Source organism: Oncorhynchus nerka, linkage group LG24, assembly GCF_034236695.1.
Source record: "Oncorhynchus nerka isolate Pitt River linkage group LG24, Oner_Uvic_2.0, whole genome shotgun sequence".
NCBI lineage: Eukaryota > Metazoa > Chordata > Actinopteri > Salmoniformes > Salmonidae > Oncorhynchus > Oncorhynchus nerka.
This window is the reverse complement of record NC_088419.1, coordinates 71375473-71400428: the sequence shown is the minus strand read 5'-3', so window position 1 is coordinate 71400428 and position 24956 is coordinate 71375473. Positions and strand designations below refer to the sequence as shown.

General features: G+C 44.2%; 3 protein-coding genes across 8 annotated transcripts in view; 1 reads left to right on the top strand and 2 right to left on the bottom strand.

Annotated features, from left to right (window-relative positions):
• LOC115108542 (multifunctional protein ADE2-like) overlaps positions 1–11662 on the bottom strand; it is a 37102-nt gene extending 25440 nt beyond the window's left edge. The window contains exons 1-15 of one of the 5 annotated variants that reach the window (XM_065009130.1): positions 11236–11662; positions 10434–10862; positions 10267–10320; positions 9628–10152; positions 8882–8953; positions 8287–8435; positions 6891–6927; positions 6526–6723; positions 5692–5870; positions 5297–5476; positions 5045–5158; positions 4812–4895; positions 3711–3891; positions 2701–2859; positions 2248–2583 (exon numbers count right to left, since the gene is read on the bottom strand). In XM_065009130.1, the coding sequence (XP_064865202.1) occupies positions 2417–2583; positions 2701–2859; positions 3711–3891; positions 4812–4895; positions 5045–5158; positions 5297–5476; positions 5692–5870; positions 6526–6723; positions 6891–6927; positions 8287–8435; positions 8882–8953; positions 9628–10152; positions 10267–10320; positions 10434–10862; positions 11236–11647 (2940 nt within the window). In that variant the 5' untranslated portion in view covers positions 11648–11662 and the 3' untranslated portion in view covers positions 2248–2416. Of the gene's footprint in view, positions 1–2247; positions 2584–2700; positions 2860–3710; positions 3892–4811; positions 4896–5044; positions 5159–5296; positions 5477–5691; positions 5871–6525; positions 6724–6890; positions 6928–7023; positions 7108–7155; positions 7240–8286; positions 8436–8881; positions 8954–9627; positions 10153–10266; positions 10321–10433; positions 10863–11235 lie in introns of those variants that run through there. The other 4 variants (XM_065009131.1, XM_065009133.1, XM_065009134.1 and 1 more) reach the window with 4 other exon arrangements.
• Positions 7531–18119, top strand: LOC115108543 (amidophosphoribosyltransferase-like). Its single transcript, XM_029633015.2, has 11 exons — positions 7531–7661; positions 12071–12137; positions 12500–12706; positions 12810–12922; positions 13024–13169; positions 14773–14845; positions 14939–15090; positions 15263–15390; positions 15504–15725; positions 15991–16111; positions 16198–18119. Exons 1-11 carry the CDS (start codon positions 7531–7533, stop codon positions 16368–16370), a joined length of 1533 nt encoding a protein of 510 aa, XP_029488875.1. The 3' UTR covers positions 16371–18119.
• LOC115108540 (serine/arginine repetitive matrix protein 2-like) lies at positions 18108–24878 on the bottom strand. 2 transcript variants are annotated; one of them, XM_065009135.1, is made up of 6 exons: positions 24419–24878; positions 22781–23088; positions 21377–22711; positions 21241–21277; positions 21103–21148; positions 18108–20993 (listed from the first exon to the last, which is right to left on the bottom strand). In XM_065009135.1, exons 2-6 carry the CDS (start codon positions 22973–22975, stop codon positions 20963–20965), a joined length of 1644 nt encoding a protein of 547 aa, XP_064865207.1. In that variant the 5' UTR covers positions 22976–23088; positions 24419–24878; the 3' UTR covers positions 18108–20962. The 2 variants fall into 2 exon arrangements, with proteins under 2 accessions (XP_064865207.1, XP_029488873.2); XM_029633013.2 differs by having other exon boundaries at positions 21377–23088; positions 24419–24877.
• Between the last annotated feature and the right edge of the window lie 78 nt (positions 24879–24956).

Sequence of the window (24956 nt, the reverse complement as noted above, 5' to 3'; positions counted from 1 at the left end):
TACTCCTTTGAAAATAATCTGGGAAAAGGACCTTGGTCTGACTATCAGCGATGAGTTATGGGCGGAGGTTTGCGACAGGGTATACTGCTCCTCTACCAGTGTAAAAATGAAAGAATCTAATTACACATTTTTGTTATACTCCTTTGAGACTCCATAGAATGAAAACAGATATGTCTCCTAACTGTAAAAGATGAACCTCTGAAAGTGGAACCTATATGCATGTATTTTGGAGCTGTAGAGAGATTGCCAGATTCTGGCAATCTGAACATACTGCTGCACAGAAAATACTAGAGGTACAGTTTGATATGACCCCGTGTATCTATCTTCTTAATGCCCAGCAGGACTTTGTTCTTGATCCTGACAGAGAAAATTTGCTTATGACTATTATATACTTTGCTAAGAAATGTATTCTTCTATTGTGGGCCTCTAATACCCCTCCTACATTTAAAATGTGGATTGACCAGATTGTTGACTTTCTTCCTCTTGAAAAGCTCACTTATGACCTCCACAAGAGACAGCCCAAGTTTGATGGACTCTGGTCTCCACTATTCAACTATATTTCAAACTGGACAGAGTGAACGGGGTGACTAGGGAAATGCGCAGATACATGTTGTGTAAGGTACTGTAAAACCTAAAAACGAATTATTGGCCCGTCGTCTCAGCGAATGCTTGAAATAGCTGATAAGAACCTTGATAGTGCTGCTGCAAGTGGTATGTTTTTTTTTTTGTGTTTTTATGTTAATTTCGTTTTTGAGTACGTGTGTGTGCGTGCGTATGTGTGTGTGTGAATGTATATATATATGCACCAAGGAAAATAAATAGATTAAGAAAAATAAATGTTTTTATTTGACTTTAGCATTCATTTTAATTGTATTTTTATTTTTTCAAATGTATTATTACATTTGAATGTGGAATGTGTTTTGTTGGTTGATTGAAAAACAAGAAAACTTTAAATTGGAAAAAAATATATAAAAAAATAATCTTAGTTTAAAGGAACTGGCCTTTCATGGCTTCCTGTTTCACCGGGGTATAAAAATGAGGTAACACATGTAAAATCCATTTGTCATTCATCACCATGGGGAAAGGCAAAGAACTCAAATGAAGAGACATGCCAATTATACACTGGCAACAATTAAAACAACTGGAACACCACTTGCCTGGTAGAGGACCCAAGTGTATAGATCAGTATTTGTATTAACTATTTTATACAGTATTTTGTTGCTTATCTTTATCAAGGGTGCCAATCATTTGGGATGTGTCTGTACAGTACATTGCCATATTTAATTATGGGTTGGAACCTTCCCAACAAGTCAGTTCATCAAATTTCTGTCCTGCTAGAGCTGCCCAGGTCAACTATAACTACTGTTATTGTGAAGTGGAAACGTCTTGGAGGAGCAACAGCTCATCCGCTAAGTGGTAGGCCACAAAAGCTCAGAACTGGACTGCTGAAGCGAGTAAAAATCGTCCGTCCTCAGGTGCAACACTGACTACAGAGTTCCTGCCTCTGGAAGCAACGTCAGCAAAATAATTGTTCATCGGGAGCTTCATGAATTGGGTTTCCATGGCCAAGCAGCCCCACAAAAGCCTAAGATCGCCAAGCGTCAGCTGGAGCTGACATTGGACAAAATGCGTTCTCTGGAGTGATGAATCACACTTCACCATCTGGCAGTCCGACAGACAAATCTGGGTTTGGCAGATTACAGGAGAACACTACCTGCCCCAGTGCCTAGTGGCAACTGGAAAGTTTGGTGGAGGACAAATAGTCTGTGGCTGTGAAATTCTAGACGATTCTGTGCTTCCAACATTGTGGCAATAGTTTGCGGCAGGCCCTTTCCTGTTTATGTCAATGCCCTGTGCACAAAGCGAGGTCCATACAGAAATGGTTTGTCGAAATTGGTGTAGAAGAACTTGACTGGCCTGCAGAGCCCTGACCTCAAAGCAATCGAACACCTTTGGGATGAATTGGAACGCCAACTGCAAGCCAGGCCTAATCGGCCAACATCAGTGCCCAACCTCACTAATGCTCGTGGCTGAATGGAAGCAAGTCCCTGCAGCAATGTTCCAACATCTCGTGGAAAGCATTCCCAGAAGAATGGAGGCTGTTATAGCAGCAAAGAGGGGAACCAACTCCATATTAATGACCATGATTTTGGAATTAGATGTTCGATGAGCAGGTGTCCACATACCTTTGGTCATGTAGTGTATACTGTATATGAAATAGAAAAACATAGTAATCTAAAACAGATGTTTATACACATGAATCACTTTATTAAGGGAATGATTAGAGAAATGTGTTGTAGGGCTGATTTTACATGGTAAATATTTCATTAGACATGACACAGCCAAGCAGTGACCCTTCACAATGCCCATCTTAGAGTTCTGGCAGGGTTTGGAATGGTACAGTACAGGTGGCTCCTTACAGGCTACAGGCCTGCAGCTTCTTGTCAGCCTGCTTCAGAGACACCCAGGTGTTGAGCATGGAGGCCCGCAGTTTGGACCACACCAGGTGGTCACTGAGCCCAAAGATCTGAGCTGCAAACTGGGCTGCAGCGTCAGGGGAGAGGACTGTGGAGCAGCCAAGACCTTTGGGAGAGAGGAGCAGTCAGGGTTAGGGTAAACACACAGATTCATTTCAAGGAGAATAACCATACATTACTGTACACACACAGCAAGACAGACCACATGGAGGGATGTACTCACCGCTGGGCATGCGAAGAGATGACCAGATGTCCTGTGCCCCCCAGTCAGGGGTGATAGGAGGGCAATTGATGACTGGGTAGGCGGTGTTTCCTGACATCACTGGACCAAGACCATTGCTTCTGCCCGCCACAGCCACAAACATAGTCGGTACTCCATCTCCTGGGAAAATACTGCACATTAGCCCACCCATACAGAAGAGTAAAATGTATAATGTTTTATATTAGATAGGCATTTTAGCCAGTATACTGCACAGTTACTCCACATACCGAGCCATTATTCAAAATGTATGTACCACATAATCTTCCACTTTCGATAAACATAAGCAGGCAACGGCTTGTACAATACTTGAACAATCTATGTAGAGAGGGGTAGCTATGTTCTTGTTTTTTTGTCCACCCACACCAAACGCAATCAGGACACGCAGGTTGAAATATCAAAACCAACTCAGAACCAATTATATTAATTTAGGGACAGGTCAAAAGGCATTAAACATTTAGGGCAATTTAGCTTGCTTGCTGTTGCTAACTAATTTGCCCTATTAAGCTAGCTAATTTGTCCTGAAATGCACAAGGTTCTCTACTCTGACAATTAGTCCACAGATAAAATGGTCAACCAAATTCATTTCTCGTCATTTCCCCTCCTTACTTCAGGCTTCTTTTTCTTTGGACTTCATATGGCGATTGGCAACCAACTTTAATAAGGTGCATTACCGCAACCGACCTCCGTTCATCTTTCAATCACCCACGTGCGTATATACTCCTACAATCCAACGAGGAGATGGGAGAGGCAGGACTTGGAGCACATTGAGCGTCACAAATAGAACTAACTTCTATTTTAGCACCTGGCAATGCAGATGCTCGTTGGCGCGCGCGAGCAGTGTGTGTGCAATGATCGAATATCATGTATGTGTACATTTATTTTGCAACGCTCGCACATGCAACACAAGCGGCATGGTCAGCATGTTAGGGGTTGCCAGTAAGGTTAGGGCTATAAGGCCGAGCGCAGCCCACCTTCGTATTCAGCTTTGATGCGAAGAGTCTCGTCTGGTCCTTTGTGTGCAGAGGTGACTCGGAGGACACAGTGGATTCCGTAGGAGCCACAGGCCTTCCTGATCTTCTCACAGTGGGCTAGGTCAGAGGTGGAGCCCATCAGAACCACCACTCTGCCACAGGCCTTGGGCTCCAGCAGAAGCTAGGGACACACAGACACCCCATCAGTCTCTATTGAATGCCAGACCTAAACTATTTCACTATGGGCTGTACTTGTATCATGTCTCTGTGTGTGTCATGTGACAGATTAAAACAAACTGGGTTAAAATCGACAGAGGTTGTGAGGGAGTATGCAAATCTGAGATTACTCGGGTTGATCAAAGACTGGTCACAAAAAGGTTGAGCTATTTTAAATGCTGGGATTCACGTGAGAATCGCATAATGTCTAGGTTATAACACTGGAATGGACCTCAATTAACAGACAAGTTCATGTTAAACTACCTGGGCCCAGATTCACAAATTTCTTAACTGCCATTTTTTCCTTAACAATAGATTTAAGTTACTATTCTTCAAAAAGGTTCTTATGTATTTACATTTCGCCTTATAAATTAGATTGAAAATAAAGTTATTGGAAATGTTGTTAATTCCAAGATAGCTAAACCCTTGTCTTAAACTAAGGGCAGTGAGATAAAAAGCTAAAAAAAAAAGCAATTGTTTAATTCAAACTTAATCTGAAAGTTTCAGTACTGATCATTTTAAACCCAAGAACATGTTTTAGAACAGTAATCTCAGTAAGAAATAAGATAACATGATTGCCATTGCTAGCTAAAATAGTTGCATAGCAACACACATCTTAAAGACATAAGAAGTTTGTATGAAAATCATTCATTCTTAAAATATTGAGGAATTGCACTTACGAAGTTCTTATTTTTTCTTCTTAAGAATCTTTAAGTTTTTGCGTAAGAAGTGTTTTGTAAATCTGGGCCCTGATCCTCTATCATTACAGTATGTTGATTCAAAACAAACTAGTGGCTGTCGTCCTGATAAGAGCTACAGCTAGTCAGCTCCTGTTATTTTAGGCTAAAGGGCACCGGACTAGTGGGATACACAAAGCTAGCCTACCTTCACTCTTTCAGAGACCCACTCAAAGTTTTTCTTCACCATCTGCATGGCCTCAGGAGTCACCTCCTTCAGGTCCCGGTACACCTGCAGAGAAGAGGACACAGGTTTATACTACAGTTAACATGGTACAACTCAAAATCTGTGGTGGTTAAATTATGGCAACATTAGCATTTTTCCATAAAGGGAAGGCAGGATAGCAGCATTAGACAGAGCTATGCAGCAGACCATCTCACCTGTTTGTCTTTCTGCTGACTCCGATCTCCTGCAGGCCATAGCCTCCAGGAATCATTGTCAATCACATCAGCAAGCACAATTTCTTTGGTGCGCACATTCACACCAAACTCAATCTGTCAAACAGTCAGAGAAATGCATGCTAATTAACGGGAAGACATTCAATTCAAAACTTCCAGAACTAACTAAGAGCAAAACAATGGTCCACTTCATTACCTCCCCTGACCATCTGAGGGTGGTGCTGAGCCACATACCTTCATGTCCACCAGTGTGCAGTTCTGGGTGGCCCAGGCCCTCTCCAGAACCTCAAAGATGGCAACAGTGCTGCGGTTCATGATGTCCACCTCACAGCGGCCGATGTTGAGCCCAGCCAGATAGAACTTAGTCTCCAGCAGCTGCTCCTCCGACCACTGAGGGTCATTGTTGGCATCATCCTAAGACAAACAAATAGTAACCAAGATTTCAGATAACGATGTAAACTGTAGAACACGGAAATATTTGTATTAAGATTGATGATGGATGAAGCACCTAACTTGCAATGTTTTCACTTGAGCAGAAAATGAATGTGTGCAAATGAAGCAGGAAGATAGGATTATCAGAGACTTTCTCTGCTGGGCATGATTGGACAGATACAAATACACACAAACACCTTGAAGAACATCTCCATTTTCAGAGGGGAGAACCTGTAGCCCTCCTTGACGCCTGGGTTCCTCTTCAGGAAGGATCCAGTAGCCACCCGCCGGCAGACCCACTCAATGGGGATCATCTCACAGTGGGCTGCCACGAACGCAGTCTCCGACTGCTGCCTTACAAAGGCTGTCTTAATGCCTGAGGTATAAAAAGAACACGAGGACTTATTCAGCCATTGGTGATTAAACAGCACCACTACTACAGCTGTGAAGGAAGCCAATTATCAGTCATTCAGGGAAGCCATTGTCTTAGATGAAGGGGAGGAAAGGGGGCTGGGGTGAGTCACATTCTGTTTGATTAACAGAAGCATGTTCCGAGTCACAAGGAATTCATTTCCACGGTTTAGCTTACATCATGAGGGACACACTGGATGCAATTACCCCCATTTCTTTTAAAATTGTTGTGATATGGAGAGTCATTTCTGAACAGAGAGTGTTTAATAATGGACTACTGTGATCAAGGTCAAAATACAGGAATGCAACATGACCTGGATACCCAGGACAGCCCCCACTGTGGTCAGTTACAGACAGAAAACTCACTAATCATAGCTGTGTTTGCATTCTAGCCTGTGGACAAATGCACTCATGAACGTTGGCACAGCCAGACAATATATAATATATATTCTCACATTACCATAAAGCTTTAAAATTGATTACAGAATATTATGAATATATGGAGGAGGGCACATCTAAACTAGTTATCACACTCATCGACACATAACCAAACTAATCATTAACATTAACAAACTACAATCATGAATGATAATTGAAAACACTGTAGCCAGAAGACTCACCCGCTTCCTGCAGTAGCTTGAAAACACAGCTCGTGGTTCTGTTTGCTATCGCGGCCTTACCCTCCATCTGGTCCTTCCTCACCGCATTCCCGGCCGTGATTTGGTCCTTGGACTGGACCAGAACATGGCCTGGCTCATCCACGAGCTCGAATATCTGCTTGGTCTTTCCCTCATTTAGTTTCTGTCCAAGTTTCAGCACTTTAACAGAAAGCAGAAAAACATCAGTACGAAATCGACGCTGAAACACTTATTTACGGAAACGCGGGTTTACAGTGGGAATCCAATTATATTGTCACTCCGACTTGATGCTGTTTGCAACTGAAGAAAAATATGTTGTACAAGTTTTATTTTACATGAAAGCATACCTGATGCAGGTGCCATGTTGGTAGATAATCTGAAAACCTGAAAAACAAAGCAAGTAAAGTTAAATTAAATCAACAGTGTGGGAAATGTACACCAACAATATCTTACTTTCATCTATAATTCTCGCCACTTTACCTGCAACTCGTGGATTCCGCGCAAAAAGAGAAATGTGCTGCAGGAGTCACGACTGATTTTCTGAATCCAGAAAAGCCAATTACAATTGAGTATTGATTCAGGAATAACCAATTATAGTAATGTAGGCCTCACCACGTGGGGAACACTTTTTTTCTTCCGCTGCTCACCCCAACATATCAGATCATCCCAAACACTGACATAGTGTCTTTTGAATGCTTTCAAATAAATCTAATAACTTTATCACCAAAAAACATAGGGTGAATGTCTACATATCGGTGCTCAGTCAAAGTCCTAATCGATATGAGTTTGTATTACTTTCGCAATTTGACACGGAGTACTCCGTCTGTTGTCAGGGACGTCAAAGAAGTTCCCCATTTTGTATCCCTGTAGGTTGAGCCCGTTCGTTAAGCCGTAGCTCTGTTGTCAACACGTGGCCAGTGTTTGAAGCGTGGAGATAGATACACGCTGTGTGAAGTAGACAAGCACCGGAGGCCCAGGAATTTAAGAATGAGCGAGTTCGAAGAATCTGGCATCGGAGAAGAGTGCGGAGTTTTCGGCTGTGTTGCAGCAGGAGAATGGCCAACACAACTAGAAGTTGCCCAAGTGTTAACTTTGGGACTTGTCGCACTACAACATAGGTGAGTTGATGTTTTCTAGGTAGCAAATTTAAATAGCGTCGTTTTGTATAGCCATCCGCTAATCACAAATTCCCACTATCTTGCCCATAATTGATTAGCTACACTGCTATAATGGTTACAACTTCCATCACTTAAAGAATGCATTGTAGTTCGCAATGTCTCAAAACAACGTGTAGGTGTGACGTCAACGTTCCACATTGCTTTTCAACTTTTTTATTTATTTAACTATAAGTCAGTTAAGAACAAATTCTTATTTTCAATGACGGCCTGGGAACAGTGTGTTAACTGCCTGTTCAGGGGCAGAACGACAGATTTGTACCTTGTCAGCTCGGGGGTTTGAACTTGCAACCTTCCGGTTACTAGTCCAACTCTCAAACCACTAGGCTTCCCTGCCGCCCCAACTTTGTACATTGTGTTACGTTGTTTCCCGTTAAAGTATGGCGATCTCTGGACTTATTTGGATTCCAGACTGCTACATTTCTCCAATGCAGACTCTACTCAATATCTTTTTTAAAGGTATTGTGTGCCACAACTTTCAGACATATTTACTCCTATTATATACAACAGTCAACTGGTTACAATGATGTTAACATCATTTGTAACATTCGGACGTGATTAGGCCTACCTGTTTTTGTCGGACAGAGGCTGCCATTGAGTAGACTGAGTTGATCTCTGTAATGGGAATGTTTTGTTCCTCCTCCAATTTGCACTGGAAATCAATACTCTCAGCACAGCTGCTCCCAGTATCATTTTTCTTCACAATTCTACAGGTATCTAAAGAAAACAAGGATTCAAAAGGGCTAATACATGAGAGATTGAGTTGAGGGGTTAAATGCCTTCATCATTGATTCATCAATCACTTTTGTGTAGAAGTCTGATTCTTGACCTTGGTCCTCTCAAGTTGATTGTGCTGATGTGTTCTGAGAAAACATTTTCAAAATGTATACTAAAGAATGTGCAGATTGCAATCTTATTGCTCTGCGTTTTGAGCACATGGATACACTGAATTCAAATTTCAGTTTTGTAAAGAAGGCTAGTGTTTTTGCACATTCTCCTCTCACCAGCCCACTCTCCCATGATTAGATCAGGACTCTTATTGGTAAGTCACAGGACTGACTCACAGTCACACGTCCATCATTATTCTGTTACTGAGCCTTTGGTCGCGAGTGGATTTAAAAATGAGATGATACATAATTGTGGAAGGAGGTACAATTTCAAACCTTGAATCATTGCTTTCCTTTTCAGTCCTCTTTTTGCAGTCAGATCCTGTCTTTTATCGGTATCAGAATTGTCTGGAAGGAACACAGAGGCATGCAACATCACTAATGCACAATTTCAGAACTTATTTTCCCCAACCAGGTTCTACTGGCTCAAACTACCAGCATTGGGGTTGATAGGGTTTATTTTTTTTAATGTTATAGTTTAGCTTGTTATAGGCAACAAAAGATGTGGGATATGTCTGAAGATGTAATGGCTTGCGTTGGAGTGTCTGCTATATTTTTTTTATGGTCACCACTAAACTACAGCTATGAAGGAAGCCAATTATCAGTCAATGTCTTAGATGAAAGGGGGCTGGGGTGGGTCACGTTCTGTTTGATTAACAGAAGCATGTTCCGAGTCACAAGGAATTCATTTCCACAGTTTAGCTTACATCACGAGGGACACATTGGATGCAGTTACCTCCATTTCTTTTTAAATTGTTGTGATATGGAGAGTCATTTCTGAACAGGGAGTGTTTAATAATGGACTACTGTGATCTCAAGGTCAAAATACAGGAATGCAACATGACCTGGATACCCAGGACAGCCCCCACTGTGGTCAGTTACAGACAGAAAACTCACTAATCATAGCTCTTTGTTTACATTCTAGCCTGTGGACAAATGCATTTAGTGGTGACTTTTATATAGTCACCACTAAATGATTTGGAGTGACCTTAGGTTGCTCTACAAAGGAGTCACTTTCTTACCTGTGTGTGTTTGTTTGTCCTCATTCTTTGGGATAACCTCATAGCTTTGAGCTGTGTAAGAGTTAACTGGACAAGTCATGGCATCTGTGTCATCCTCATACCCCATCATGGCCCCAGCCAAAATGGCGCCAGCCTCTGCTTGTTCCTCATATCCCATGGCCGGTCCACTATCCGACCTGGTCAAAATGGCATCCACCTCATCATAGAACCTCATGAGACGGCGTGGGTCTGTGCTGTCAGCCCTGCCCCTCTGTAGGGAGCGATACAGGTACTTGAGGTTCTTGTATTTGGTGTGACACTGCTTCCAGTCGCGCTCCACCCCCTGCTGCAGTAGCCGGCAGGAGATCTGCACAAAGATATCCCTCTTCCTGGTGGAGCTCTCCAGCTGCCTGCACACACCCTCCTCCGACCACACCTGGATCAGAGCATGCACCTCCTGGTCACTCCAGTTCCGGCCTGTGTCAGACACCGTTACCACGTGGAACTGCTCGGAGCTAGATTGATCCAATGGTGATAGATGGACTTCTAGGATGGGAGACAGAATGTAGAATAGAGTGAGCATAAGCAATTATGCCAAGCCCATGTACTGCACAGCATTTTAGAAGGCTTTTCTGCTATAGGTTATTTGATTATACATACCTGATTCCCTTTGGTTTTGGTCTGTGTCTAGCTCATAATCGTCACTGTTGTCATCTGAAAGATGCATTGTTCTAGAAATGTTAAAAGTAGGTCTAAGCAATGTATTCGTTCAGTATCTTATCACCAGCTATAAATTTGTAGTATTATTTTTTTTGTTAAAATCTCACCATCGTCTATCTCAATGACCAGGTCTCCTTCAGGTTCTTTAGACTGAGTCTTGCCTTCCAGAGGGGCCAGCCTCACAGCTCCCTGGTCCCCTTCAGGTCCTCTCTGCATATCCTGGCACCCTTCAAATCCCCTGTCCAGCACTATGGCCTCTACCTCATCAAAGAACTTCATGTACCTTCCTGGGCCACTTCCACTGCTGCCTGCAGCATCCTGGGCACTCTTGGCTGTCTTGTACTCATACTTGAGGTTCTTGTATTTAGTGCGGCATTGTTTCCAGTTGCGCACCACTCCGAAGCCCCTCTGCATGCAGCGGGCCATCTCCTGGAAGATGGCCTTGTTGCGTAGCGTTCCTTTGAGGCGTTGGCGGACGTGGCGGTCAGACCAGACACAAAGCAGAGCTCGCACCTCCTCATCTGTCCAATGGCGGCCTACGTATTGGGCATAAGGGAGAGCCTCGTGAAGAATCTGACACAGGCCTCATTAAACAAACACACATGCATTTTTAAAGGAATGTCAATCAGGGGGTCCATTTTTGATATTGTCTGTTACTGATACTCTGGTTTATTTAGATTCAGTGTAACCCTTTTTCTTGGCTAATGGTATGTGACTCCAGTTATGTCTGAGTCAACATTTCTGTCATGAAGCGGCCTCTTTATCTAAATGAGGGATACCTCAAAGATTATGCTAATTAGACTACTTTTGTATATACTAAACATCTTCCGATTTTATTCTATTGTAAATTAGTCCAGGGTGTCAGCATTATACTATTTTTTTTCTCAGCCAGTACATTGTTCCAGTTACCTTCCTGTATTATGACTGAGGAAGAGTGAGCCTCTTTCTCACTGGTAAGATCCTCCTTTTCCTCCCAGTCACTTTGGTTCATTTGGGTGTCCATCATGGCTGCTTCCCCCTGGCTGTAGTTGGTGGATGTGCCTGGCTGTTCAGCCTTCGTGCCCTGAAGTCCCAGCTGCCTGCACTGGGCCTGACACTCCCTCCAGCCACGCAGCACGCTCAGCCTTTTCAGCTGCTCTGAGATGCATTCAAATGTGGCTCTACTGCATACACCTGAATTCTGAGCTGCTCCCAGCTCCCCCCACACTGACAGAAGAGCCAGCACCTCCGTTTCCCTCCACTGCCCTGCTGCACCTGTCTCCTCCACCTCTAGAATCTCCTCCTCTTCACCTCCTCTTTGTCTCCCTGCTCCTTTCTCCATGTTTGAGCTGACCTGGAAATGCTTCTTTCTCTCCCAGCCCCCCTTCCTCTGGTGCCTGGTTCCCAAGGCAACCAGGCGGTTAAGCCGAGAGGAACGCCCACCAAATCAGAGCAGCCTCACTACTGGCTTAAGCTGTGTGGTGTGGGGGAGGAACGGATGGACTGTAATCCGAGAAGCAGTTTGGCAAATTGGCTGAGGCTGCAGTGCAAGGCCACTCCATATAAGGCAACTCCACTGCAGATACACATACCCCATCATTTTTCCTCTGTTCTAAAACACTTCTCCTTTACCAAACCGGTTAAGTCTGCCCTAAGACAGTATACATACAGAAAAGCTAGCCTCAAACATGTTGCATTAAGCAAATTGTCTTAAGACTAGAACCTAAATGTTATTCAAGCAATTTATTTGTCTTTGTTTATTTAGGGGTCAGGAAAGTGCTGGAATCGTCACAAGTAATGGAGTCAACCCACCAACGTACAACACCCTCAAGGTAAAAATGTGTGACGTACAGAACCATTCAGTAAGAAAACATGAAAGAGAAACATGGCTATAATCACTCATTCCAGATAATGATGATTACTCAACATCCTTTCAGTGTCCTCAAACTAAGCACAATACCACCACTTTTCCCCCAAAACACATTAACATGTCAACTAATGTCTCAGACGGGGAGGTAACCTGCTGTACAGAAATAAGACAACAGTTATGTCATCACGTTAAAGCTTTACTAATCACATTTTGGCTACAATTTGTATTTATTTTTATGAATGCACACACTTTTAGTTCAGTATGTGTGTCCAAGATGTCTGCATGTGTTATTGTTCTGATTTGGTATGTCGCTTCCCTTCACAGGGGATGGGGTTAGTGAACAATGCCTTTCCACCTGAGGACCTTCTGAAGCTGCGCTATGGTAACCTGGGCATCGGGCACACACGCTACTCCACCACGGGCATCTCTGAGCTGCAGAACTGCCAGCCCTTTGTAGTGGACACACTGCACGGCAAGATAGCTGTGGCACACAACGGGGAGCTGGTCAATGCAGCCGCACTGCGTAAAAAGGTGGGCCATGCTGTCATATGCAATGACTGTGTGCATTTGTTTATATTGTAGTTGATTATTGTGTATTTGTGTATAAGCATACATAACTGTGTGTGTATGGCAGGTGATGCGTCACGGCGTGGGTCTCTCCACCAGCTCAGACAGTGAGCTCATCACCCAGCTGCTGGCTCTGACTCCGCCCATGGAGGAGCTTGATGCCCCTGACTGGGTGGCCAGGTCCATACTATGGCCTTCTAATCCATTCCAATAATACCCCCATTTCTTTTACGCCCTGTAAAGATCATCATCTTGATTGATTGTTATTCTTTCTATTGCAGGATAAAGAACCTGATGCATGAGACCCCTACATCCTACTCACTGCTGGTGATGTACACAGATGTGATCTATGCTATCCGTGACCCGTACGGAAACAGACCGCTCAGCATCGGACGCCTCGTCCCCATTTCTAAACTCCACACTGCAGGTGTTTTTGGTGCTTCCTTAGCGCTGCATGGTATTTGTGTGTCTTTGTCATGTGTATTTTTGATTTAACTCATCTACGAGCAGAGTTACTAATCTATGTAAAGTTAGTCAAATATATTAGCACACCAAATTATGATTCAGGCATTTTTTTGACTAAAGTGGTCCTGTGACTAAAGTGAAAATTCTAAATTGTATTTTTTGGTCCTGTGCAATTTGTAAATCAAAAAAATACTTGTGTGAACACAAAGTAAAAAAATATATATAAATAAGTCATATTATTTTAGAAGAAATAGTGAGTCGTGCAAGTGTGCCAATATATTTGACCGCAACTATATACAGCTCTGGAAAAAAGAGACCACTGCAAAATTCGGTTTCTCTGCTTTTACTATTTATAGGTATGTGTTTGGGTAAAATGTTTGTTTTATTCTATAAACTACTGACAACATTTCTCCCAAATAAAAATATTGTAATTTAGAGCATTCATTTTCAGAGAATGACAAATGGTCAAAATAACCAAAAAGATGCAGTGTTGTCAGACCTCGAATAATGCAAAGAAAATAAGTTCATGTTCATTTTTAAACAACAAAATACTAATGTTTTAACTTAGGAAGAGTTCAGAAATCAATATTTGGTGGAATATCCCTGATTTAAACAAAATAAATGTACCCCTCTTTTCTCCCCAATTTCCGTGGTATCCAACTCGGGAGAGGCGAAAGTCGAGAGCCATGCGTCCTCCGAAACACAACCCAACCAAGCCGCACTGCTTCTTAACACAGCGCGCTTCCAACCCGGAAGCCAGCCGCACCAATGTGTCGGAGGCAACACCGCACACGTGGTCAGCGTGCACTGCGCCCGGCCCGCCACAGGAGTCGTTAGTGCGCCATGAGACAAGGATATCCCTGCCAGCCAAACCCTCCCTAACCCGGACGACGCTAGGCCAATTGTGCGTCGCCCCATGGGCCTCCCCGTTGCGGTTGGCTGTGACAGAGCCTGGACTCGAACCCAGCCACCCGGGAGGCCCCATAACCCTGATTTTCAATCACAGCTTTCATGTGTCTTGGCATGCCCTCCACCAGTCTTTCACATTGATGTTGGGTGACTTTATGCCACTCCTGGCGCAAAAATTCAAGCAGCTCGGCTTTGATGGCTTGTGACCATCCATCTTCCTCTTGATCACATTCCAGAGGTTTTCAATGGGGTTCAGGTCTGGAGGCTGGGCTGGCCATGACAGGGTCTTGATCTGGTGGTCCTCCATCCACACCTTGATTGACCTGGCTGTGTGGCTTGGAGCATTGTCCTGCTGGAAGCATTTTCCTGCTGGGAAAACCGATGTTAATTTAAATGCATTCCAGGTGACTACCTCATGAAGCTGGTTGATAGAATGCCAATGTGCAACGCTGCCATCAAGGCAAAGGGTGGCTACTTTGAAGAATCTCATGTGAAATGTTTTTATTTGTTTAACATTTTTTGGGGGATTACTACATGATTCCATATGTGTTATTAAAAACCCTTGAATGGGTAGGTGTGTCCAAACTTTTGACTGGTACTGTATATAAAATTGAGAGGATGGATGATTGACAAGGCCATATTGTGTCCTCTTTCAGGTGCTGGCGAGGGAGACACAGAGGGTTGGGTGGTGTCATCAGAGTCCTGCAGCTTCCAGTCAATCGGTGCCAAGTGAGCTCTCATCACCAGTGACCAACCCCTTATTGCCATGGCAACGTGTGGTCCTGTTGCTCACAAGCTTCTCTCTGTCTGTCTGTTCCTTAGGTACCACAGAGAGGTGATGCCTGGAGAGATAGTCCAGATCTCCAAACACGGTGTGAAGACCCTAAGCATCGTCCCTCGCCCCGAGGGAGACCTCCCTGCCTTTTGCATCTTTGAATATGTTTACTTTGCCAGACCAGACTCCATATTTGAAGGTAGGCATAGATAGTAGTTGTCCTGGCTAATAACACAAAAACGTTTTAAGTTGTAGTACTGAGTCAGTGAGAGTAGTAAATAGTTTGGCTGGGAGGTTACAGCACATTACTTGCTTTTTAGCTGATGCCAGACTAGCTATAGTTTCCTCAGTGTTTCCACCTGGTGTTGCAGGTCAGATGGTGTACACAGTCAGGCAGCGCTGTGGACGGCAGCTAGCCATTGAGGCCCCTACAGAGGCAGACGTGGTCAGCACTGTGCCTGAGTCTGCTACTCCTGCTGCACTGGGATACGCGGAGCAGGTGAGTTGTGGCACCTATTGAATGTTGATAGCAATAGGGTGCATATTCTGACTCGTGCATATTCATACAATATTCTAGGCTTCAGTTTGTACTCTTCTGTTCCATCTCTGCAGTCGGGACTGCCATACGTAGAGGTTCTGTGTAAGAATCGCTACGTTGGGAGGACATTTATTCAACCAAACACACGCCTCAGGCAGTTGGGGGTGGCCAAGAAGTTTGGTGCGCTGACAGACAACTTTGCAGGCAAGCGGGTGGTGCTTGTTGATGATTCCATCGTCAGGGGCAACACCATCGCCCCCATAATCAAGTTGTTGAAGGAAGCAGGAGCCACAGAGGTGAGTGGCCCAGAGTTGATCATTATCAGTCCTGCTCTTAATATCAATTATACAGCATGTTAGTCTCTCTCTCCTGTTTATAATGGTTGATTACTCAAGTTTCAGTTAAGTTTTATTAGTCTTATGTATGTGATACGCATGGTATACATCGTCCAATGAAATGCTTACTTGCAGGTTCCTTCTCGACCATGAAAGACGACATCGGGTCTCACATTGTCTGTCTGTAATGACCACTCATTTTGGTTGTTGACCTCCCCTCCCATAGGTCCACATCCGCGTTGCCTCCCCACCCATCAGGTTCCCCTGCTACATGGGCATCAACATCCCCACAAAAGAGGAGCTCATTGCTAACAGGCCAGAGTTTAAGGACATTGCTGGCTACATTGGTGAGATTCGGAATACTTATTATTCAATGTACTTATTATTTGACGTGTGTGTGGTCCAGATCTTAAAACGATGTTCTGTAATGTAGGTGCCACCAGCGTGCAGTATCTGTCAGTGGAGGGCCTGGTGTCGGCGGTGCAGGGGGGAATCCCCTCCCTCCAGAAGGATGAGCGGATCAGCACCAACACCAAGGCCAGCAGGAGGGTGGGCCACTGCACTGCCTGCCTCACAGGCAAATACCCTGTGGAACTGGAGTGGTGACCTCTGACCCCAACCTCAAACCACAACCACTATCTTGACCACACTACTGCTGTTATTGTACTTAACCTAATGTCTAAAGTGTGAACCTTAACCATACTCTAACCAAGGAAGTGCCTCTTGGTGCCTACTTGGTCACAGTATGGGTGCCTAGGGCACGGCCTCACCTTGACAAGTAAACACAGAATTGCTGTAGCTACTACATTTTTCCTGAAAGCTGTTACGGTTTGAGTGGTGCCTGGCCTGCTTTGGTCTGAAACCGTTGGGCCTTGATGCTTCCACTCTGGCAACACAATAACCTTATGCACGTCAATGTATTACATTTCAACCCAGCCTTTTCATTCCACATAATATTCCATTGTTATTAAAAACTAGCATTCTGACTCCTTTCTCTCATTGGAGAGATTAGTTACAAGTGGCCGTATCAGCTGTAAGACGCACAACTTCAAACCAAAAACGTTATGTGAAAACAACTTGCTTCCATTTAATTTAGCCTTAAACCTCTACTAAATTGACCTGCAAATGTATTTTGCTTATTTCCTGTATACAAAGTGGTTGAATCCTGTTTCCCTACTTTCAGACTAATCACTGTCCCTCCTGTAAAGTGCATACTACACTGAACAAATATAAATGCAACAATTTCAAGTATTTTACTGAGTTAGAGTTCATAAGGAAATCTTCAATTGGAATAAAATCATTAGGCCCTAATCTATGGATTTCACATGACTGGGAATACAGATATGCATCTGTTAGTCACAGATACCTATCCTTTTGCATAGAGTTGATCAGGCTGTTGATTGAGGCCTGGCGAATGTTGTCCCACTCATCAATGACTGTGTAAAGTTGATGGGTATTGAGAGGAACACGCCGTCGTACACATCGACCCAGAGCATCCAAAACATGCTCAATGGATGACTTGTCTGGTGAGTATGCAGGCCATGGAATAATGTATAGGCCATTTTCAGCTTCCAGGAATTTTGTACAGATCCTTGCGACATGGGACTGTGCATTATCATGCTGAAACGAGTTGTTGGCAGCGGATGAATGGCACCAACGGGCCTCAGGATCTCATTCAAATTGCCATCGATAAAATGCAATCATGTTCGTTTTCCGTAGCTTATGCCTACCCATACCATAACCGCGACCATGGGGCACTTTGTTCACAACGTTGACATCCGCAAACCGTTCGCCCACACACCATACACTGCCATCGGCCGGGTACAATTGAAACCAGGATTCATCTGTGAAGAGCACACTTCTCCAGCATACCAGTGGCCAGTTACGATGCCGAACTGCACTCACGTCAAGACCCTGGTGAGGACGCGCTTGCAGATGAGCTTCCCTGAAATGGTTTCTGACAGTTTGTGAGGACGTTTTTCAGTTGTGCAAACCCAGTTACATCAGCTGTCCTGGTGGCTCATTTCCGACCATCCTGCTGGTGAAAAAGCCGGATGTGGAGGTCTTGGGCTGGCATGGTTACACGTGGTCTGCAGTTGGATGTACTGCCAAAATCTCTAAACTGCTGGAGGCAGCTTACGGTAGAGAAATAACATTCAATTTCTGGGATCTTTTATTTCACCTCATAAAACATGGGAACAACACTTTACATGTTGCATTTATATTTTTGTTCCATGTAGATTGAAAGACTGAACATTTAATTTGTTAATTGTGCTTTCATTTTCCCCATCGTGATAAAACAATTCATGAATATGTAAGAAAACAAAAGCAATTAATATAAAATACTTTTGAAAACCTTGTATTTTTTTATTACAATTTAAGTCATTCAGTATTTATTATGCACTCAGTTATGAAACAACCATGGCAGTTATAACATCTGTAGGAAATTCAATATACACTGCTCAAAAAAATAAAGGGAACACTTAAACAACACAATGTAACTAAGTCAATCACACTTCTGTGAAATCAAACTGTCCACTTAGGAAGCAACACTGATTGACAATACATTTCACATGCTGTTGTGCAAATGGAATAGACAACAGGTGGAAATTATAGGCAATTAGCAAGACACCCGCAATAAAGGAGTGGTTCTGCAGTGTGGTGACCACAGACCACTTCTCAGTTCCTATGCTTCCTGGCTGATATTTTGGTCACTTTTGAATGCTGGCGGTTCTTTCACTCTAGTGGTAGCATGAGACGGAGTCTACAACCCACACAAGTGGCTCAGGTAGTGCAGCTCATCCAGGATGGCACATCAATACGAGCTGTGGCAAGAAGGTTTGCTGTGTCTGTCAGCGTAGTGTCCAGAGCATGGAGGCGCTACCAGGAGACAGGCCAGTACATCAGGAGACGTGGAGGCCGTAGGAGGGCAACAACCCAGCAGCAGGACCGCTACCTCCGCCTTTGTGCGAGGAGCACTGCCAGAGCCCTGCAAAATGACCTCCAGCAGGCCACAAATGTGCATGTGTCTGCTCAAACGGTCAGAAACAGGCTCCATGAGGGCCCGACGTCCACAGGTGGGGGTTGTGCTTACAGCCCAACACCGTGCAGGACGTTTGGCATTTGCCAGAGAACATCAAGATTGGCAAATTCGCGACTGGCACCCTGTGCTCTTCACAGATGAAAGCAGGTTCACACTGAGCACGTGACAGACATTACAGAGTCTGGAGACACCGTGGAGAACGTTCTGCTGCCTGCAACATCCTCCAGCATGACCAGTTTGGCGGTGGGTCAGTCATGGTGTGGCATTTCTTTGGGGGGCCGCACAGCCCTCCATGTGCTCGCCAGAGGTAGCCTGACTGCCATTAGGTACCGAGATGAGATCCTCAGACCCCTTGTGAGACCATATGCTGGTCCATTGATAATTTTTGTGTGATTTTGTTGTCAGCACATTCAACTATGTAAAGAAAAAAGTATTTAATAAGAATATTTCATTCAGATCTAGGATGTTATTTTAGTGTTCCCTTTATTTTTTTGAGCAGTGTATATACAGTACCAAACATTTGGACACTACTCATTCCAGGGTTTTTATTTTTACTATTTTCTACATTTGGAGAATAGTGAAGACATCCAAACTATGAAATAACATATGGAATCATGTTTTAACAAGTGTTAAAAATATTTTATATCAAAGTAGCCACACTTTGCCTTGACAGCTTCGCACACGCTTGGCATTCTCTCAACCAGCTTCATGAGGTAGTCACCTGGAATGCATTTCAATTAACAGGTGTGCCTTGTTAATTTGTGGAATTTCTTTCCTTAGTTCTTTTAAGCCAGTCAGTTGTGAGAAGGGTGGTATACAGAAAATAGCCCTATTTGGTAAAAGACCAAGTCCATATTATGGCAAGAACAGCTCAAATAAGCAGATAAACGACATTCCATCATCACTTTAAGACATGGTCAGTCAATACGGAAAATTAAGAACTTTGAAAGTTTCTTCAAGTGCAGTCACAAAAACGATCCAGCGCTATGATGAAACTGTCTCTCCTGAGGACCGCCACAGGACAGGAAGAACCAGTTACCTCTGCTGCAGAGGATAAGTTCATGAGTTATCAGCCTCAGAAATTTCATCCCAAATAAATGCACCCGAGTTGAAGTAACAAACATCTCAACTGTTCAGAGTAGACCGCGTGACTCAAGCCTTCATGGTCAAATTACTGCAAAGTAACCACTACTAATGGACACAAATAAGCAGAAGAGACTTGTTTGGGCCAAGAAACACGAGCAGTGGACATTAGACTGGTGGAAACCTGTCCTTTGGTCTGATGAGTCCAAATGTTTGATTTTTGGTTCCAACCGCTGTGTCTGCGAGACACGGAGTAGGTGAACGGATGCTCTCTGCATGTGTGGTCCCCACCGTGAAGCATGGAGGAGGTGTGATGGTGCTTTGCTGGGGACTTTGTGATTTATTTAGAATTCAAGGCACACTTAACCAGCTTGGCTACCAAAGCATTCTGCAATGATATGCCATCCCATCTGGTTTGCGCTTAGTGGGGCTATCATTTGTTTTTCAACAGGACAATGACCCAACACACCTCCAGGCTGTGTACGGGCTATTTGACCAAGGAGGAGAGTGATGGAGTGCTGTATCAGATGACCTGGCCTCCACAATCACCCAACCTCAACCCAATTGAGATGGTTTGGGATGAGTTGAACCACAGAGTGAAGGAAAAGCAGTCAAGAAGCTCTCAGCACATGTGGGACCTCCTTCAAGATGGTTGGAAAAACATTCCAGGTGAAGCTGGTTGAGAGAATGCCAAGCATGCACAAAGCTGTCATCAAGGCAAAGGCTGGCTACTTTGAAGAATTTAAAATATATTTGGATTTATTCAACTTTTTTGGTTACTACATGAGTCCATATGTGTTATTTCTTAGATTTGAAAAAATCTTCACTATTATTCTACAATGTAAAAATAAAGAAAAACCATTGCATGAGTAGGTTTGTCCAAACTTTTGACTGGTACTGTATATAAAAAGACATTGCATAAACATTTCATTATAACAAATTAGTTAATGGTTATTGGGACATCCTAAGTATGTTTTCAAATGCAGATAAACAGCAGAGATGTTTTCAACTCTGGCATATAAAAAAACTCAGGTAGAGGTGCAGGACAGGACAGCCTTTCTGTGGGTTGACATCATTTATACAGAAGCTGTCTCCTAGAGAAACTGGGGGAAAGAAGGGAGGGTGGTTAACGTGACAAACAATGAAATGCATATATTAAATATTTAAACAACAATGCAGAACATATTACTTTCTGAATAAGGTCATGGTTACCTTGGCGAACAGCCACATTGGCACTCTTCCTTGACAATTGACTTTCCTGAGGGGAGGAATAAATTATCATCAGAACTGAATCCAAAGTAGTCAATCAAAGATTAGACAAGTAGATTTTTTCCCCCTGACTAGACAAACCTTGATGAATTCCAACAAATCGGCTGTATTTCTCTCTCTAGACAGCAGACATAGATGAAAGCAATGTTAGAAAATAAGACATACATTATCATTTCTCTTGGACTGCATGTACATTGTTTCTGTGAAAGACCCTTACCCAAGCAGGAGAGTACTGATCAACATGCAGGCCAGGCCAGGAGCCTTCAGCTTTCCTGACTGCTACATTTGATGAGTGATATTGGTGATGGGGGCTGTGGTGGGTATGAGCCAGACTGGCCCTGCGGGGGCTCCAGTTGTGGGAGTCACAGGAGATGTCCCACTGGTTGGAGGACAAATGGCTGTCTGAGCGGTTCTGGCACCTGAACATTTCTACCCTCTGGCGGAGGGATCCTGGGGAGTAAGCAAAGGAGCTATCCCTGTAACGTTTGGACTCTGGGGACTGTTCTTGGACCAGCTCCCTGCGACGCTTCCTCATGACAGAGTGGTGAGGAGACAGGGCCAGGGCAGCCAGAGCAGAAGAGGAGGTTCCTCTGGTGGTCTCTGCTCTCCTCTCACAGGTACGGCAGGAGGAGGAGGAGGATTTGCCCTGACAGACAAGCTTGTGGTAGAGCTTCTGGAAGTCCTTGTCAATCTGCTTAGCAGAGTTTCGTAAGAGACTGACAGATGGGGAGAAGGAATCCAGGGAATAGTGTCGCCGGAGCCTTGGCTGGCCTGCCCCAGACTCATGATCAGATGATAATCTAGACGATTGGAGTTTCAGCTGGGAGGGATTGCAGGAGTCCAGGTGGTGGGGCTTCCTGGGTGGCATCAGAGGCCTATGAAGAGAGGAGGGTGAAGACTCAGGGGAAGATCTGGGCTCCACAGTGTTTCTTTGATGATATCCAGCAAAGCCTGACTTGGGGCTTCTATGGTGGGCGTTAGATGCTGCACGCTGGCCATCCCAGATCAGCAGTCTGGCTCTGTAGGGACTCTGTGCTACTGGGGAGCGGTAGTCTGAAGACATCTCCATACAGACCACAGGGCATACCGCTGTGAAAAACCTCTGATGGGGAAATGTGGGTAGGGCACACTTCCTTAGAGATGGACTGCTCAACCCTCCTGCTGTGAAGGTGTCTTCAGATCTGGCAGGACTGAAGTCCAGGGTAGTATGTCTAACCCTGGGGGATGGGGAAGAGGGCATGGACACCATGAAGGTTTGGTTTAAGGGGGGCTCCTCCGGCTCAGGGCTCTCCTGTAGGGAGGAGTCTGCAGAGGAGAGAGAAGAGGGAAGGGAGGCTGCAGAGGAGGGAGGAGAGGAGTCTGCAAAGGAGGGAGCAGAGAGAAGGGAGGGGGCTGCAGAGGGAGGGGAGGAGGCAGGACTGGAGCCTGCAGAGGAGAGGCGAGAGGAGAAGTCCATCACTAGAACAGGGTGGGACGGTTGTCCGTTCCCTGAATCTGTACCCTTCCTGTGGGACAGCCTCTCTGCTGGCCATTCCTGGAGGTTGACCTTGGTCTGTGGAGGAAGATGGGTGTGGGTTGTTGTCATTTTGAGGTTCAACTTTGGACTCTTTGGGTTACTCACATTCAGTATGGTGTTCTGAAGTGTTTGGAGAAAGGATTGGCCATTGTTGAGGGTAGTCTTTCTGTGAGCAGGTCTGATGTTGAAATTGAGGTTTCTGTTAGAGAACCACCTGAGCCTGTGGTACCTCCTCAAAACCCCTACAGCCACGTCGGACATATGTTGGCGCCGCCAGGCCTCTCCTACCTGGCTGACCATGCTGGGATACTGGTCCAGTAGAGTGCTACGTTGACTGCTCAGAGAGCGCGCCAGCTCCTCTGGCGCACCCCACAGGCTACTCCTAGTCCCATTCAGTTTGGAATTATCCACCACTGATGGAGGCAATATAAAGACAATTTATTAAATGAGAAATGTGTAAATGAACATGAAAAATGCTGTAATTGTATTTGATGTGTTTACTTTGACATGCTCAATATATACACTACCGTTCAAAAGTTTGGGTTCACTTAGAAATGTCCTTGTTTTTGAAAGAAAAGCTAATTTTTTGTCCTTTAAAATAACATCAACTTGATCAGGAATACAGTGTAGACATTGTTAATGTTGTAAATGAGTATTGTAGCTGGAAACGGCTGATTTTATATGGATTATCTACATAGGCGTACAGAGGCCCATTATCAGCAACCATCACTCCTGTGTCCCAATGGCACATTGTGTTAGCTAATCCAAGTTTATAATTTTAAAAGGCTAATTGACCATTAGAAAACCCTTTTGCAATTATGTTAGCACAGCTGAAAACTGTTGTCCTGATTTAAGAAACAATAAAACTTGCCATCTTTAGACTAATTGAGTATCTGGAGCATTAGCATTTGTGGGTTTGATTACAGGTTCAAAATGACCAGAAACAAATAACTTTCTTCTGAAACTCGCCATTCTAATTCTTGTTCTGAAAAATTAAGGCTATTCCATGCGAGAAATTGCCAAGAAACTGAAGATCTCGTACAACGCTGTGTACTACTCCCTTCACAGAACAGCGCAAATTGGCTCTAACCAGAATAGAAAGAGTGAGAGGCCCTGTTGCACAACTGAGCAAGAGGACAAGTACATTAGAGTGTCTAGTTTGAGAAACAGACACTTCACAAGTCCTCAACTGGCAGCTTCATTAAATAATACCCGTGAAACATCCAGTCTCAACGTCAACAGTGAAGAGATGACTCTGGGATGCTGGTCTTCTAGGCTTGTCCTCTTGCTCAATTGTGCACAGGGGCCTCCCACTCTTTCTATTCTGGTTAGAGCCAATTTGGCTGTTCTGTAAAGGGAGTAGTACACAGCGTTGTACGAAATCTTCAGTTTCTTGGCAATTTCTCACATGGAATAGCCTTCATTTTGATGAGGGGGTGCATTGCTTGTGCATTTCGCCCCGTGGCCAAAGAGGGCCAGTAAAAGAAGGCTAGTTGGCGAGAGACTACTAGCTAGTTACAATAATACGATTTCAAAAATGTGCCTCTGCTCTGTGCTACTACTACTTGTTGGTTAACGCTAGCTGGGTTAGAGAACATCAATAGGGTGTCTTTGCTAATATGTTTGATTATCTAACCACATCGTCAGAAGAACACTAGCTAACTAGTTACAATGCTAGTAGGCATCTGGCTAGCACGGTTAACGTTAATTATTTAGGTAACTATCAGCACATTTCCCACATACCTTTTGAACTATTCGCGCCAAAGTGTTACTGTAAATCTTGGCATTGCTCTTAAGCTTATTTTTGACCACGTCATCCATTTCTTCAGACAACGTTTGTCAATTAAACATTACAATTCAAGCACTTCATTCCCCTCATTCGTTTGGTTCTCTTCGGGCCCAAAGCCGACGGACGTCTTACGTTAGTCTCGAAAACCCGACGTTGGCAACAAGGATCGGGTTTTCGAGATTAACGGATGTCGACTGCGACCTGAAACATTTTCAAATTTGCCGCAATAAAATACTAAATTATGATTGGATATTTCACGATGTGACGCAATATTTTCTACACGCTGTCATCTTCATGCGACAAAACGTACTGTAATGAAGCAGGCAGGGAGCAAGTCTCAACCCTCGACCTTCTAGCCCGAAGTCCAGCGCGCTAACGACTTTGCCCCAAGAGCAAGCTCAAGCGGAATAGTCGATATACGCGCTTATAAACCCAGGGTCGTTACAATACTCCCTCCTTTCAAACAGCGCGACCTCGCGCTAGCTTGCGATT

Coding starts and splice junctions, on each gene's coding strand:
- LOC115108543 (XM_029633015.2), top strand. CDS start 7,531: ATGAGCGAGTTCGAAGAATCTGGCATCGGAGAAGAGTGCGGAGTTTTC. Junction 12,923..13,023: donor GCCCCTGACTGGGTGGCCAG/GTCCATACTATG, acceptor TTTCTATTGCAG/GATAAAGAACCTGATGCATG. Junction 15,391..15,503: donor CACTGGGATACGCGGAGCAG/GTGAGTTGTGGC, acceptor CCATCTCTGCAG/TCGGGACTGCCATACGTAGA.
- LOC115108540 (XM_029633013.2), bottom strand. CDS start 22,975: ATGGTCAGCCAGGTAGGAGAGGCCTGGCGGCGCCAACATATGTCCGAC. Junction 21,278..21,376: donor ATCAGTACTCTCCTGCTTGG/GTAAGGGTCTTT, acceptor TCTGCTGTCTAG/AGAGAGAAATACAGCCGATT. Junction 21,149..21,240: donor ATTTGTTGGAATTCATCAAG/GTTTGTCTAGTC, acceptor TCCTCCCCTCAG/GAAAGTCAATTGTCAAGGAA.